Source organism: Muscardinus avellanarius, assembly GCF_963383645.1.
Source record: "Muscardinus avellanarius genome assembly, chromosome: 21".
Taxonomy (NCBI): domain Eukaryota; kingdom Metazoa; phylum Chordata; class Mammalia; order Rodentia; family Gliridae; genus Muscardinus; species Muscardinus avellanarius.
Window position 1 is genome coordinate 7521677 of NC_137807.1, and position 13542 is coordinate 7535218.

Here is a 13542-nt window from a genome sequence, read left to right on the forward strand (position 1 = left end):
AGCATTTGCAACAATTATCTAAAAACATTTTTTTTATTTTTTTTTTTGCATCTTAATAGTAACAACAGGACAAAAACCCTTCTATTACCTTTATTTTCAGAACTGGAGCCAGGGTTGCTATCCGGTGCAGGTAACATGTCTTCATATCCCCAAGATACTATGTGTTTGCCCCCAAGCAAACAGGAAGGGGATCCAGGTCCCCCTTCCAAAAGCAATAGCCTGTGAGGGAAAGAAGGAGATTGGCAAAGACACTAGAGACTATTTCAGCAAGAAAGTACATGCTATCTACCAGCTCAAACAGCAGAAACTAAAGCAGTTTTACACAAATATATATCTGAAGATAATCGGTTTTTGTTTTTGTTTTTTTGCGGTACTGGGGATAGAACCCAGGGGCATTGTACCTCCGAGCTACACCCCCAGCCCTGGTTTTTAGTCTTTTATTTTTATTTTTATTTTTATTTATTTATTTATTTTGCGGGTCTGGGGATGGAACCCAGGGGCATTTGACCTCCAAGCTACACCCCCTGCCCTATTTTTTACTGTTTATGTTTGAAACCGGGTCTCACTAAGCTGCAGAGGGCCTCACTAAGTAGCTGAAGCTGTCCGCGAATCACAATCCTCGGGTCTCAGCCTCCCGAATGCTGGGATTACAAGCGTGCGCCACCATGCCCAGCTAGTCTTTTTATATTTGAAACAGGGTCTCACTGAATTGTGAAGAGCCTCGCTAAGTAGCTGAGGCTGTTCTCGAACCGTGATCCTCTAGTCCCCACCTCCGGAATGTTGGGATTACAGGTGTGTGCCACCACGCCTGACCTATGGTATATTTTTAAATTAAAAAAATTACCAGCAGGGCATGGTAGGGCACGTTTGTAATCCAAGTACTTGGGAGGCAGAGTCAGGAGGATCGCATATTTGTGGCCAGCCTCAGCAACTTGTGAGGCCCTCTACAACTTAGTGAGACCCTGTTTCAAAATAAAGAATAAAAATCAGGCTAGGGGGCCAGACGTAGTGGCGCACGCTTGTGATCCCAGTACTTGGGAGGCTGAGACAGGAGGATTGCACGTTTGTAGGGAGCCTCAGCAATTTATGAGGCCCCCCGCAACTTAGTGAGACCCTGTTTCAAAATAAAGAATAAAAAATAGGGCTGAGGGTATCGCTCAGAAGTAGAATACCCCTAAATTCAATCCCCAGTACTGCAAAAAATAAAAAATATAAATATACATCACAGCCGGGCATGGTGGCACAGGCCTGTAATTCCAGTACTGGGAGGCTGAGACAAGAGGATCACATATTCAAGGACAGCATCAACAAGTAGCAAAACTCAAATTTACTTAGCAAGACCCTATTTTTTTTTTCCAGGTCTGGGGATGGAACCCAGGCGCATTTGACCTCTGAGCTACACCCCTGCCCTATTTTTTATTCTTTATTTTGAAACAGGGTTCACTGAGTTGCAAAGAGCCTCACTAAGTAGCTGAGGCTGTCCACAAACCATGATCCTCTGGTCTCAGCCTCCCAAATACTGGGATTACAAGCGTGCACCACCACGCCCAGCTGACCCTATTTTGAAATAAAAATAGGGCTGGGGGTGTAGCTCAGCGGTAAAATGCCTCTGGATTCAATTCCCAATACCATAAAAAATACACATACACACATATGTATATATTGTTTATTTATGTAAATAAATTGGTAAGTGTTTAGCAATCTACTTATTATAAGAGCCTTTAATCACAGACTTGCCGTGTTTGGAGGGTGGATCAGAATCTTAAGTGACAACTTACCTATATAGTACATCAGCAACAGGGAGGGACCCTAGATCAGTCTGTTTCTGCAACAGATGGACTGTGTGGACAAAAGTTTTCAATGAACCCCTAAAAATCAAAGGAAGGAAAAGAAAATCACCAAAGTTGTAGGTAGTTTGTATTAATTTTATTAACCACATGGTTAATTCCATAATGTTCCCATCCATTTGCTTCTGCCAATCAGAAGATGTGTTATACAAGCCAGGCATGGTGGCGCATGCATGTAATCCCAGCATTTGTGAGGCGGAGACTGGAGGATTGCAGTTCGCGGACCGCCTCAACTACTTAGTGAGGCTCACTGCAACTTAGTGAAACCCTGTTTCAAAAATAAAGAATAAAAACTTAGGGCTGGGGGTGTCGCTCTGAGGTAAAATGCCCCTGGGTTCCATCCCTAGTACCACACACACACAAAAAGATGTTATACATAATATGCCCGATTCTTTCTTATCACCATTGGCTCATACAAAACATTACCATGAAGAACCAGGTGTGGTGGCACACACTTGTAATCCCAGCATTTGGGAGGCTGAGACAGATGAATCCTGGCTCACGAATAGCCTCAGCTACTTAGTGAGGCCCTTTGCAAATCAGTGAAACCCTGTTTCCAAAAAATAAAAAAAATAAAAAAAAGAATTAAATTAGAGCTGAGGGTGTAGCTTGGAGGTAGAATGTCCCTGGGCTCCATCCCCAGTACCAAAAAAAAACCACGTCATCATGAGTGGGACCATGTCAATTATGAGGATGTTCTCCTTGCGTTTAGAAAGGCAAACAATTTCCCTCGAACACAGAAGTTCAAAACACAAGACTCAAGCACAAAGAACTCAAGGGTGTCACGCTTGGATACTGTGCCACCCTCTAGTCTAGGGGAAAGATCTCGTAGGATGAGGTTATATTTAAAAGCGAATGGTATTTCCAGGTGACTTTTCATGTCGTCGTTAAGTTCATCCAACTTGCATAACACTTGCTGAACTCCTTTCACATTCAATATGACTAACAAGAATGCATTCAAATAATTAATACTTTGTGCCGAGAGGTGTTTCTCCCGCACCCCCTTGCGGTGAGGCGTATAATGGTTATCCCTGCAGGGCTCATTACCAGCCAATTTCTTTGGGGCTCCCAATGCTTGAGGCTCTGGTAAGTCTGTAACGTGGTCAGCGGGATCTAAGAAGGTGCTTTTAAGCTGCACAAGACTTGCCTGGCCACGTACCAAGTATAAATCACCACAAGAAACTTCCCCAACGAAACGATCCCTCGATCAGATGGGCTGCTTCAGCTCGCTGCCTGATTCCCTCAGCCAATGCTTGAGTTGCTAGGTATCGGGTACCGAAAGCCCCAGAGAAACAGGATACCTAAGGCTGGACCAAGCAGCCCTCGAGCCTCTGCTTAATGGCTCCTTTCACTTTCTCTAATGTCCAAACAAAAACCAAAGCAAGCAGAAGGCAGGGGCAGCGCACACCAGCAGCACCCTCTGGAGCCAGGACCCATGGGCTCGGGCGCTGCACCCTCCCTCCTACTCCCTCACCCAACTCCTACAGACTTGTGCTTCTTTCTTTCACCAAAGGGTTACCCTGCTGGGGAATGGTGACAGTCACACAAAGGAAGGGGAGGCCAACATTTGGAAAGTAAATAGATGGATTTACTTATTTACTTATTTTTGCAGTGCTGGGGGCTGAAAAAGAGGGTGTTTTATCACAGAGTTATGTCCCCAGCCCTTTCAATTTTTTTTTTTTTTTTTTTTGCAGGTCTGGGGATGGAACCCAGGAGCATTCTACCTCTGAGTTACACCCCACCCCCTGCCCTATTTTTTATTCTTTATTTTGAAACAGGGTCTCACTAAGTTGTGGAGGGCCTCACTAAGTAGCTGAGGCCGTCTGTGAACCGCGATCCTCTGGCCTCTGCCTCCCGAATGCTGGGATTACACGCGTGTTCCACCACGTCTGGCTTTGATTTTTTATTTTGAGATAAGATCTCATTAAATTGCCCACACCAGTCTCGAACTTACCACCCTCCTGCCTCAGCCTCCTGAGTTGCTGGGGTTACCTGTGTGCACCATCATATTTGGCACCATTTGCAAAATTTAGAGCCAGTACTTGACTGTAGTGAGTTGTGACCTGTCAGCCTCCATCGGATTTGAAGGGTAAGTTTAACTTCCTTCTATGGCTTCAAGCTCCTATACCATCTGGGTCTTGCTAGCCTCGTCTCCTGCCCCCCTCCTTCTACACTGCGTTCCGGTGACTGCTCTCTCTGCCGTCCGCTCCTCGGAGACCACAGCACACAGTGAGCATGGGCGCCGGGCCACTGCCTGCCTCCCTCCAGTGGGACTCTGCGGCTGGTTCTGTGTGGGAGCTCTTTCTTAACACCTGGTCCTCCGTTAGGAGCTACCTCTCCAGTAAGGCCCTTCCTGGGGTTTCTAGCTCTTTCTGCCCCACCTCCACTCACTCTCTATCAAAATATCCCATTTTCAGTCAGGCATGGTGGTGCACTCTTGTAATCCCAGTACTTTGCGAGGTTGAGATAGGAGAATCGCAGGTTCAAAGCCAGCCTCGGCAATTTAGTGAGGCTCTCACAACTTAGTGAGACCCTGATCCAAATATAAGAATAAAGTAGGTCTGGGGGTGTAGCCTGGAGGTAGAAGGCCCCTGGGTTCTATCCCCAGCACCACACATACAAACAACCAAAAACAAAACAAAACAAAACAAAAAAAACAAAAAAACTTTTTCTTTGTTTTGTTTAGCTTTTTGTAGTATTGGGAATTCAACCTAGGGGCATTCTACCTCCAAACTACACCCTCAGCCCTATTTTATTTTTATTCCGAGACAGTATCTCACTGGGTTGATGAGTCTCACTACTTGCTGAGGCTAACCTCAAACCTGTCATCCTTCTGTCTTAGCCTCCCAAGTACTGGGTTTAAGGGCATGTGCCACCATACCTGCTTCTTTTACATGTATTTCTGGATCATTTTTCTGGCATTCTACCTCCAAACTATACCCCCAGCCCTATTATTTATTTATTTATTTATTTATTTATTTATTTATTTATTTATTTATTTATTTTGGTGGTTCTGGGGTTCCTGGAAGCCCTTCTACCTCTGGGCTACACTCCCAGACCTATTTTATTTTTGGAAACAGGGTCTCTTACGCCAGCGCAGCTGGCTTCGAACCTGCGCGATCCTCCTCTCTCCGCTTCCCAAGCGCGGGGATTACAAGCGTGCGCCACCACGCCCGGCTATTTTTAATTTTGAAACAGGGTCTTGCTACATTGCTGAGGCCTTGAATTTGTGTTCCTCCTGTCTCAACCTCCCGTATACTAGGATTACAGACATGTGCAACCATGCCCAGCAGGTGAAGGAACTTATTCCTCACAAATATTTATCAATTAAACACTTTGCTGCATTGAAAAATGTATAAATTCTAAGAAAAGCAACTCCAAAGGGTGATTCAGTGACATCAACCTGCACTTAAAAGACACTTATTAATTTTTTTGTAGCCGGGCATGGCGGAGCAAGCTTGTCATCCCAGCATTCGGGAGGCTGAGACTGGAGGATCGCAGTTCACGGACAGCCTCAGCTACTAAGTAAGGCCCTAGGCAACTCAGTGAGACCTGTTTTCAAAATAAAGAATAAAAAAAATTAGGGCAGGGGGTGGAGCTCAGAGGTCTAATGCCCCTGGGTTCCATCCCCAGACCTGCCTCCCCACAAAAAAAATTTTTTGTGATCAAATCCAAAGTCTTGCACATGCTAGATAAGCACCCTACCCCTGAGCTACATCCCCAACACTTTTTACTTATATTATCTTTATTTTATTTTTCTAGGGATTGAACTCAGGGGCATTCTCCCTCGAGCTACACTCCCAGCCCTGTTTTATTCTTTATTTTGAAACAGGGTCTCACTAAGTTGCGGAAGGTCTCACTAAGTTGATGAGGCTGGCCACGAACCTGCAATCCTCCTGTCTCAGTCTCCCAAGTATTAGGATTCCACACGTGTGCCACCACACCTGGCTTTCCCCAGCTCTTTTCGTTTCACTTTTAGACAGTCTTTCTAATTTTTTGTTTTGTTGTGTTGTGGTGGTGGTAATGGTGGTGGCGGTACTGGAGTTGGAACCCAGGGACCTTCTACCTCCAGGCTACACTCCCAGACCTATTTTATTTTTTATTTGGACACAGTCTCACTAAGTTGTTGAGAGCCTCACTAAGTTGCTGAGGCTGGCTTGGAATCTGTGATCCTTCTGTCTCAGTCTCCCAAATATTGGGATTACTAGTAGTGTGTGCCACCACATCTGGCTTGACAGCCTTGCTAATAAGGCTGGCTCAAAACTGTAATCCTCCTGCCTCAGCCTCTCAAGTTGTTCGGGTTACAGGCATGTGCCACCACATCCATCTTGACTCTTAATATTTACTGAGAGATCTTTCAGTTAAACTGATGAAGGCAAGAACTGGGCTCCAGAAATATAATTTGTGACTCACACTGTTGACAGAGTCGAGGGGAGAAATAACCCACTAACTGGCTAATGTACTCTTTATAGACAGTCACGAAGAAGTTAAAAGCTCTACAAAATATATGACCATCCTCCTCAGACAAGTACAAATATAACACCCTCTCTTAGCCAACCTGGAGGCGCATACCTGTAATCCTAGTACTTAGGAGACTGAGACATGAAGATCACAGGTTCGAGGACAGCCTCAGCAATTGAGCAAGACCCTTTTTCAAAATAAAAAATAAAACTGGGCTAGGGGTGTAGCTCAAAGGTAGAATGTTCCTGGGTTTAATTCCCAGTTCAAGAAACAAAAAACAAAAACAAAAAAATGCCCTCTGCTGACTACTTGATGTAGAACACTAACCATCTAAGGAGTGAACAGGTACAGCAAGGGTTGATTCTCCAGTCTAAACTGTTATCACGGAACAGCAGAAAGAGAAAGCCTGAACTGGGCTCCAGCTCAGATGCCTGCCCCGTTTGGGCAGAAGCATCACACGCACTGTGCGGCGGCGGGATTCAGCACAGAAAACAAGGGCGTCCGAACACTGACTTCCATCAGGTACGGCCTCGGGCTCACTATCCAGGGCTGGGGCAGGGGTCACAAGGTCACCAGCTGGCACGTTGTTTTCTTACCTGGCACATGCCAATGCCACCAGGGCGGCGGCAGCATTTTCTTTTTGTTTATGTGGGATGTGGCGGCCTGTGTCAGAAGTCTCTTCTAGCCAAGAGCACAGCAGAGCTTCAATTCCATTGAGACAGTCGGCGGGCTCCTTGGTCAAGCTCAGAGGCTGGCAGTCTCGAAGGCAGTTCAATAGCACCTCAGCAGTTATGTTACAGAGAGCGGGGTCTGTTCTGCTCTGGGACTGGATGAGGGGGAAGACCAGCAGGAGCCCCATCCGGGACGTGAAGGGCGCCTGCTCGGGTTGCTGCAACAGGCCCTGGCGCTTGAGCAGGGCCAGCGTCTCCTCATCGCCCGAACTCTCCCTCTCGTGCTGCTCCTCCAAGGCCAGCTGGCGCTGGGCATTCCACAGTCCTCGCAAGGCGTTCAGGCGGTACTCGAGCAGGCGGGCATAGGCGTTGCTCTGGTTCCCACAAACAGAGCGCAAGCGTTCTGCTAATTCCGTTGGGTTCTTGGTCTCGAATGTTAAAATCTAAAGGAAAAGACAGTAGAGAAGGAGGTATGTACTGCTTTCACCAAAGTCATCCAGGTTAGTAAATATGTTTAATGATATCTAAAGGTAGTCAGCATTCAATTATTTTAATTGCAACTAAATAGAAAACATGTACTGCAAAACCAGTTCTTTGCTGGTAGATTTCCCTACTTTCCTCCCCCCACCTCCAGCTTTTCTACGAATGTTTCTATATTAAAATTGGGATTAGAAGCTGGGTATGGTGGCACACTCCTGTAACCCCAATACTTGGGAGGCTGAGATAGGAGGACCAAAGGTTTGCAGCCAGCCTCAGTAACTAAGACACTGTCTCAAAATAAAATATAAAACAGGGCTGAAGTTGTAGCTCAGAAGTAGAAAGACCCTGTGATCAAGCCCCAGCATCAAACCAACCCAAACCAAACTAAATAACTCACTGGCATTAAACGTACTTGAAAGAACTCAAATCATAAAAGAACATAATTATGAAACTAACCAAGTAACTTATTTTAAAAGTAGAAGGATAAGTCTTTTTAAAGGGGGAGAGAAACTAGGGATTGAACCCTGGGGCACTCTACTGCTGAGCTACGCCCCCAGATGTTTTTATTTTTTTATTTGAAATAGAGTCTTGCCAAGCTGCTGAAACTGGCCTCCAACTTGCTATCCTGCCGTCTCAGCCTCCCTAGTACTGAAATTACAGGTGTGTGCCACTGTGGCTGGCACCCCCAGCTCTTTTTTTATTTTTTATCTTGGAACAGGATCTAACTAAGTTGCTGAGGCTCACCTCAAACCTGATTCTCCTGTTTCTGCCACTGAAGCATTGGCACGGATCACAGCACCCAGCAGGAAACCAGTTTCAAAAGGGTACATTAGCGTCGGGCGTGGTGGGCACGCTTGTAATCCCGGCGCTTGGGAGGCTGAGACAGGAGGATCACAGGAGTTCGAAGCCAGCCTCAGCTACTTAGTGAGGCTCTCAGCAACTTTGTGAGACCCTGTTTCCAAATAAAATAAAAAAATAGGTCTGGGAGTATAGCCTGGAGGTAGAAAGCCTCTGAGTTCCACCCCCAGTACCATCAAAAAAAAAAAAAATAATAAAACACAGGGCTGGGGGTGTAACTCAGAGGTAGAATGCTCCTGGGTTCAATCTCTAGTGCCACTGGGGGAAAAAGAAAGAAAGAAAGAAAGAAAGAAGGAAAATAAGAACTAGGGACATTGTACACTTAGGAGAGTGATAATCTGGTAAGTTACAATGGCTTTTTTCTTTGTTTCCATCACCACCTTCCCCCCCCCAAAATCAGTAACCATTCTCCACCACTATAATCAATAAAGGCACTTGGGAGGCTGAGACAGGAGGATCACAGGTCTGTGGCCAACCTCAGCTACTTAGTGAGGGCCCTCTGCAACTTAGTGAGATCCTGCTTCAAAATAAAGAATAAAAAATAAAGCCTGAAGGTATAGCTCAGAGGTAGAATACCCCTGGGTTCAATCCCTAGTACAGTTAAAAAAAGATGAAGACACCAGGAATATTGAAATGTTTTTAAGTGATATGGAAAATAATCACAAAATTTAAAATCTGATCACCTTCCAATATGAATGTCTAAATAATTAAGAAATTTTGTAGCATTAAAATCTTTCTAAAGCCAAGCATGGTGGTGCACGCTTGTAATCTCAGCATTCAGGAGGCTGAGACAGGAGGATGGCGGTTCTTACACAGCTCAGCTACTTAGTGAGGCCCTCCGCAACTTAGTGAGACCCTGTTTCCAAATAAAGTATACAATAGGTCTGGGAGTATAGCCCGGAGGTAGAAAAGCCTCTGGATTCCACTCCCAGTACCACACACACACGAAAAAAAGAACACATGTGTTCCCATGCATTTTACACAAGGTCCACTGGTCATCTACTTATGCTATCTGGAGCAACTACTAAAAAATTCAATATAGACTTTTATTCAATAAAAACTCGCAGAGAACCCAGCAACATTAAATCGAGCCATTTATGTACATATTCACTGATTCATTCATTCATACTGGGGATGGAAGCCAGGGCCACTCTACCTCCGAGGTACACCCCCAGCCCTATTTTTGGTGTGTGTGTGGGGGGGCGGTATCTGGGGATGGAAGCCAGGGGCATTCAACCCCTAAGCTACACTCCCTACCCTATTTTTTATTCTTTATTTTGAAACAGGGTTTCACTTGGTTGCGGAGGCCCTCACTAAGTAGCTGAGGCTGTCTGTGAACCGTCATCTTCTGGTCTCAGCCTCCCTAATGCTGGGATTACAAGTGTGCACCACCACACCCGGCTCCCAGCCCTATTTTTTATTCTTTATTTTGAAACAGGGTCTCACTAAGTTGCGGAGGGCCTCACTAAATAGTCTGTGAACTGCCATCCTCCGGTCTCAGCCTCCCGAATGCTGGGATTAAAAGCGTGAGATGCCACGCCTGGCATCAACTATTTATTTTTAATATTAATCTCAAACAAGTGCTCCTCAGATGTGGTGTTTCATGGGACATGAAATTATGTGTATGGCAGAATCTATAGCTGACTTCAAATAGTAACGATTTCCTAATGAAAACTATAAAATGCATTCTGCATCGTTCTGACAATCCTATTTTTACAAGTACTTCAGTTATATTTTTAGCACTCCACTTGCAAGACAGACATTCTGAAAGGATTGGAACTGTAATATAATTAACCAAATATTACATAATGTACACACTTAAATGACTGTTATGTCTATTGATTTAGCGGGATCTAGAGCACACCATGCTTCCAGAAAGCCATTAGGCTACTCAGCATTACTCATTTCACTGGCCCCTGATGGAAGCTAGGAACTGTTGAGAATTCTGAAGTTTGAAGGTCACATCCTGAAATCGTTTTATAAGGACATCAAACCTTTGGGTTTTAGTAAGTCAGCTATCAGGGATCTATTCTGGTACTTATGAATATTGAATGGCTTATCTGAGATCCTTATATAAAACTACTGCTCTCAGTACTGCTCCTGACCAAAATGTCATTAGAAAATTAATATTTTTTCTCTTTAAAATAGGGGAAAGATATTTAAAGAAAATCCTTAAGCAGAAGGACCACTAGCTGTACTTTAGTGATAAATGCTGAAGTCATTCTGATTAAGGGAGCGACTTCCAAAGTAACTTGCAGCCTCAGTGTGATTTTTTCATATATATAACATGTATTTTTAAGCTAAGATAACAACAGTCATTCTGGAAACTGTAATAGAAGGTAGGCAATATATTATTTGCTCATCAAATCTGGCTTTGACTAAGAGGCCAATAGTTGATATAAAAACAGTTATTGAAGCCAGGTGTATGGGTGCATGCTTGTAATCACCGTACTTGAATGGCAGAGACAGGAGAATCGCAGGTTCGCAGCCAGCCTCAGCAAACTAGTGAGGCCCTCCACAACTAGTGAGACCCAGCTTCAAAACAAATAATAATAATTAAAAAATAGGACTGGGAGTGTAGCTTCAAAGTAGAATGCCCCTGGGTTCAATTCTCAGTGCTGGGGAAAAAAAAGTTATTGAGGATGGGATCGTTTTAAGTAATTTGCTTCCATTTTCTATCTGGGAAATCCTGGAGAACACGCACCGGCCAGCTAGGATATAAAATGCCAACATGTATTTCAAGGAAGTATGGGTGCGACGATGAGCATACAGAGAGGTGTTTGAAGTGGCAGCGAATGTTTTGTGGACATGGAAAGGCAATAGCGAGACTGACAATGAGCGAGAAGTCAGACTCGGGGCTGCTGCGGTTTATGTGTAACAGTGAAGAGGGTGGAAGTAATTGCGATTTGCAAAAGGGAAATATTTAATTAGATGATAACACATCGAAATAAAATGTTATATAATGCATTAACTTTATCGGCTGGGCATGGTGGTACAGGCCTGTAATCTTAGCTATGGCGGTGAGGGTGAAGGGCTGAGGCAGAAGGATCACGAGCCCAGGAGTTCAGGGCCAGTCTCTACAACATGGGCGAGACTGAATCTCGAAAAATAAAAATAAGTAACTATACTATGCAACAATAAAACGTAGTATAAAGCCAGATGTGGCTCCATACTTGTAATCCTAGTACTTGAGAGGCTAAAGACAGGAGTGTGGCCGGCCTCAATTATAGAGTTCTTTCGTTAGAACTCTATATACTTGCTTGTTAGATTTTGAGATTTCAGTAGTATTTACAGCAATAAAAATATGGATGTTGCTTTTTACTGCTTAGACAAATGGAGTCACTAAGTTGCTGCGGGTCTTCTTGCGCTGAGCGGAGCCAGTCACAGGAAGTGAAGAGTCGTGTTTTTTCTCACTTGTGGACCTAGGGAGCGATCAGGACACAAGAGGGACCCAGATGAAGGGGGAGAGAAACCCGGTGGAGCGGTGCAGTGGTGTGGGGGAGGTAGTGGTGGGGAAGGAGAAGAAACGAAGGAAATGCCTCCATAGGCCTATGGAATATGTGAGATTCTCAACGCTAACCTCAGCTCCGTGTCTGGGGAAGGAGAGCGCGGGATGCGAGCCGGGGAAACTAACCAACTGCTGTGTGCACGTCTGTCCCTATCACTCTGAACTTCATTATGCTGTGAGGCTGCGATGCAGTAAATAATAGTACATTGATGAAAAGTGGAGCGATGACAGTCAGTTTATATAAGAAAGGCAACTGTAGATAAAGCTGATAGCTTTTTTTGCGTGCGTGGTACTGAGGGTGGGACTCGGGGGCTTTTCTACCTCCGGGTTACACTCCCAGACCTATTTTGTATTTTATTTGGAAACAGGGTCTCACTAAGTTGCTGAGAGCCTCACTAAGTAGCTGGGGCTGGCTTTGAACCTGTGTGATCCTCCTGTCTCAGCCTCCCAAGCGCGGGGATTATAAGCATGTGCTACCATATCTGGCTCAAAGCTGATACTTTTTACAGGCAAATGCTATCTTTAAATAACTTGTGGTTAAACAAATGTTGACATAATTGATATATTTAAAATGTAGGGGACATTTCTAACAAAGAATAACCACAAGTACCTTGAGAACTGTTTTTCCTAAATACCATCTGTTGTGCTTTGGCAGCAGTTTATCTCAAATAACGTAGATATTAGGGACTGTTAACTAAAATTAACGACTTAGCCGGGCATGGTGGCGCACGCTTATAATCCTAACATTCAGGAGGCTGAGACAGGAGGATCACAGTTCACAGACAGCCTCAGCTACTTAGTGAGGCCCTCTGTGAGACCCTGTTTCAAAATAAAGAATAAAAATAGGGCAGGGGGTGTAGCTTGGAGGTTGAATGCCTCTGGGTTCCATCCCTAGACCCGCAATAAATAAATAAATAAATAATTAAATAAATAAATAAATAAACAAACAAACAAAATATAATTTAAGACTTGAATCTCCAAAAAGAAAGAAAACCTTAAGCCAGGTGTGGTGGCGCACACCTGCAATCCCAGCTACTGGGGAACCTGAGGCAAGAAGAGCGCCCGTGAGGCCAAGCTGGGCAGCAAGGCCAGCCCCTCGACTTGAGAGAGAAGCACAGTGACAGAGACAGAGACTGAGCTAAACGTCGGGGCCACTCAAGTGACAACAGGATGCATCATATTGCTATGTTCCCTAATATGGTACATGAACCAATTCATTATATGAGCCTGTCAGCTTAAAAAGAATTTATACTTGGATTATTTCAAAGATCAACTGGCCAGTCTTCTAACCTCAATATAAAGCTTTAAAGTAAGGCAGAATTTGGAAATGTTCAGAAACGTTGGCTTGGATTCTTACGCCCATCGATGGATTTTTCTTCCATTGTTCACACTCTGAGGATGGTCATCATGGCCAAATTGAATGGCACATGGCAAGTCAAATGAAGACCAGAAAGATCTGTGAAGCATATGAACGAGTGGATCCTGACTGGAAGGGTGGGATTCTACCCCTAGAGTAAAGTCTAAATCAAGAGTGGAACGCTTACCAATTAAGTTAGGCCTTCTCCAACCCTGGAAATGTGTTCATTCAAACTCATTTTCAAAATCTACTCTTGTAAAAGAGGGTCTTTAACCTAGCTGATAACCAAATTAAATTCCACATAGTCATTCATGCGTTTTATTAGCCCCTAGCTTGGTGCCAAAGCTGGAATGGATCCTG

General features: G+C 44.4%; 1 protein-coding gene across 2 annotated transcripts in view; it reads right to left on the minus strand.

The window, feature by feature from the left end:
• HECTD4 (HECT domain E3 ubiquitin protein ligase 4) overlaps positions 1 to 13542 on the minus strand; it is a gene marked incomplete at both ends in the record, with an annotated part of 174075 nt that overhangs the window by 119124 nt on the left and 41409 nt on the right. For both annotated transcript variants that reach the window (XM_080717667.1, XM_080717666.1), the window contains 3 exons: positions 89 to 219; positions 1779 to 1868; positions 6905 to 7422. In XM_080717667.1, coding sequence (XP_080573793.1) covers positions 89 to 219; positions 1779 to 1868; positions 6905 to 7422 — 739 coding nt within the window. The remainder of the gene's footprint in view (positions 1 to 88; positions 220 to 1778; positions 1869 to 6904; positions 7423 to 13542) is intronic.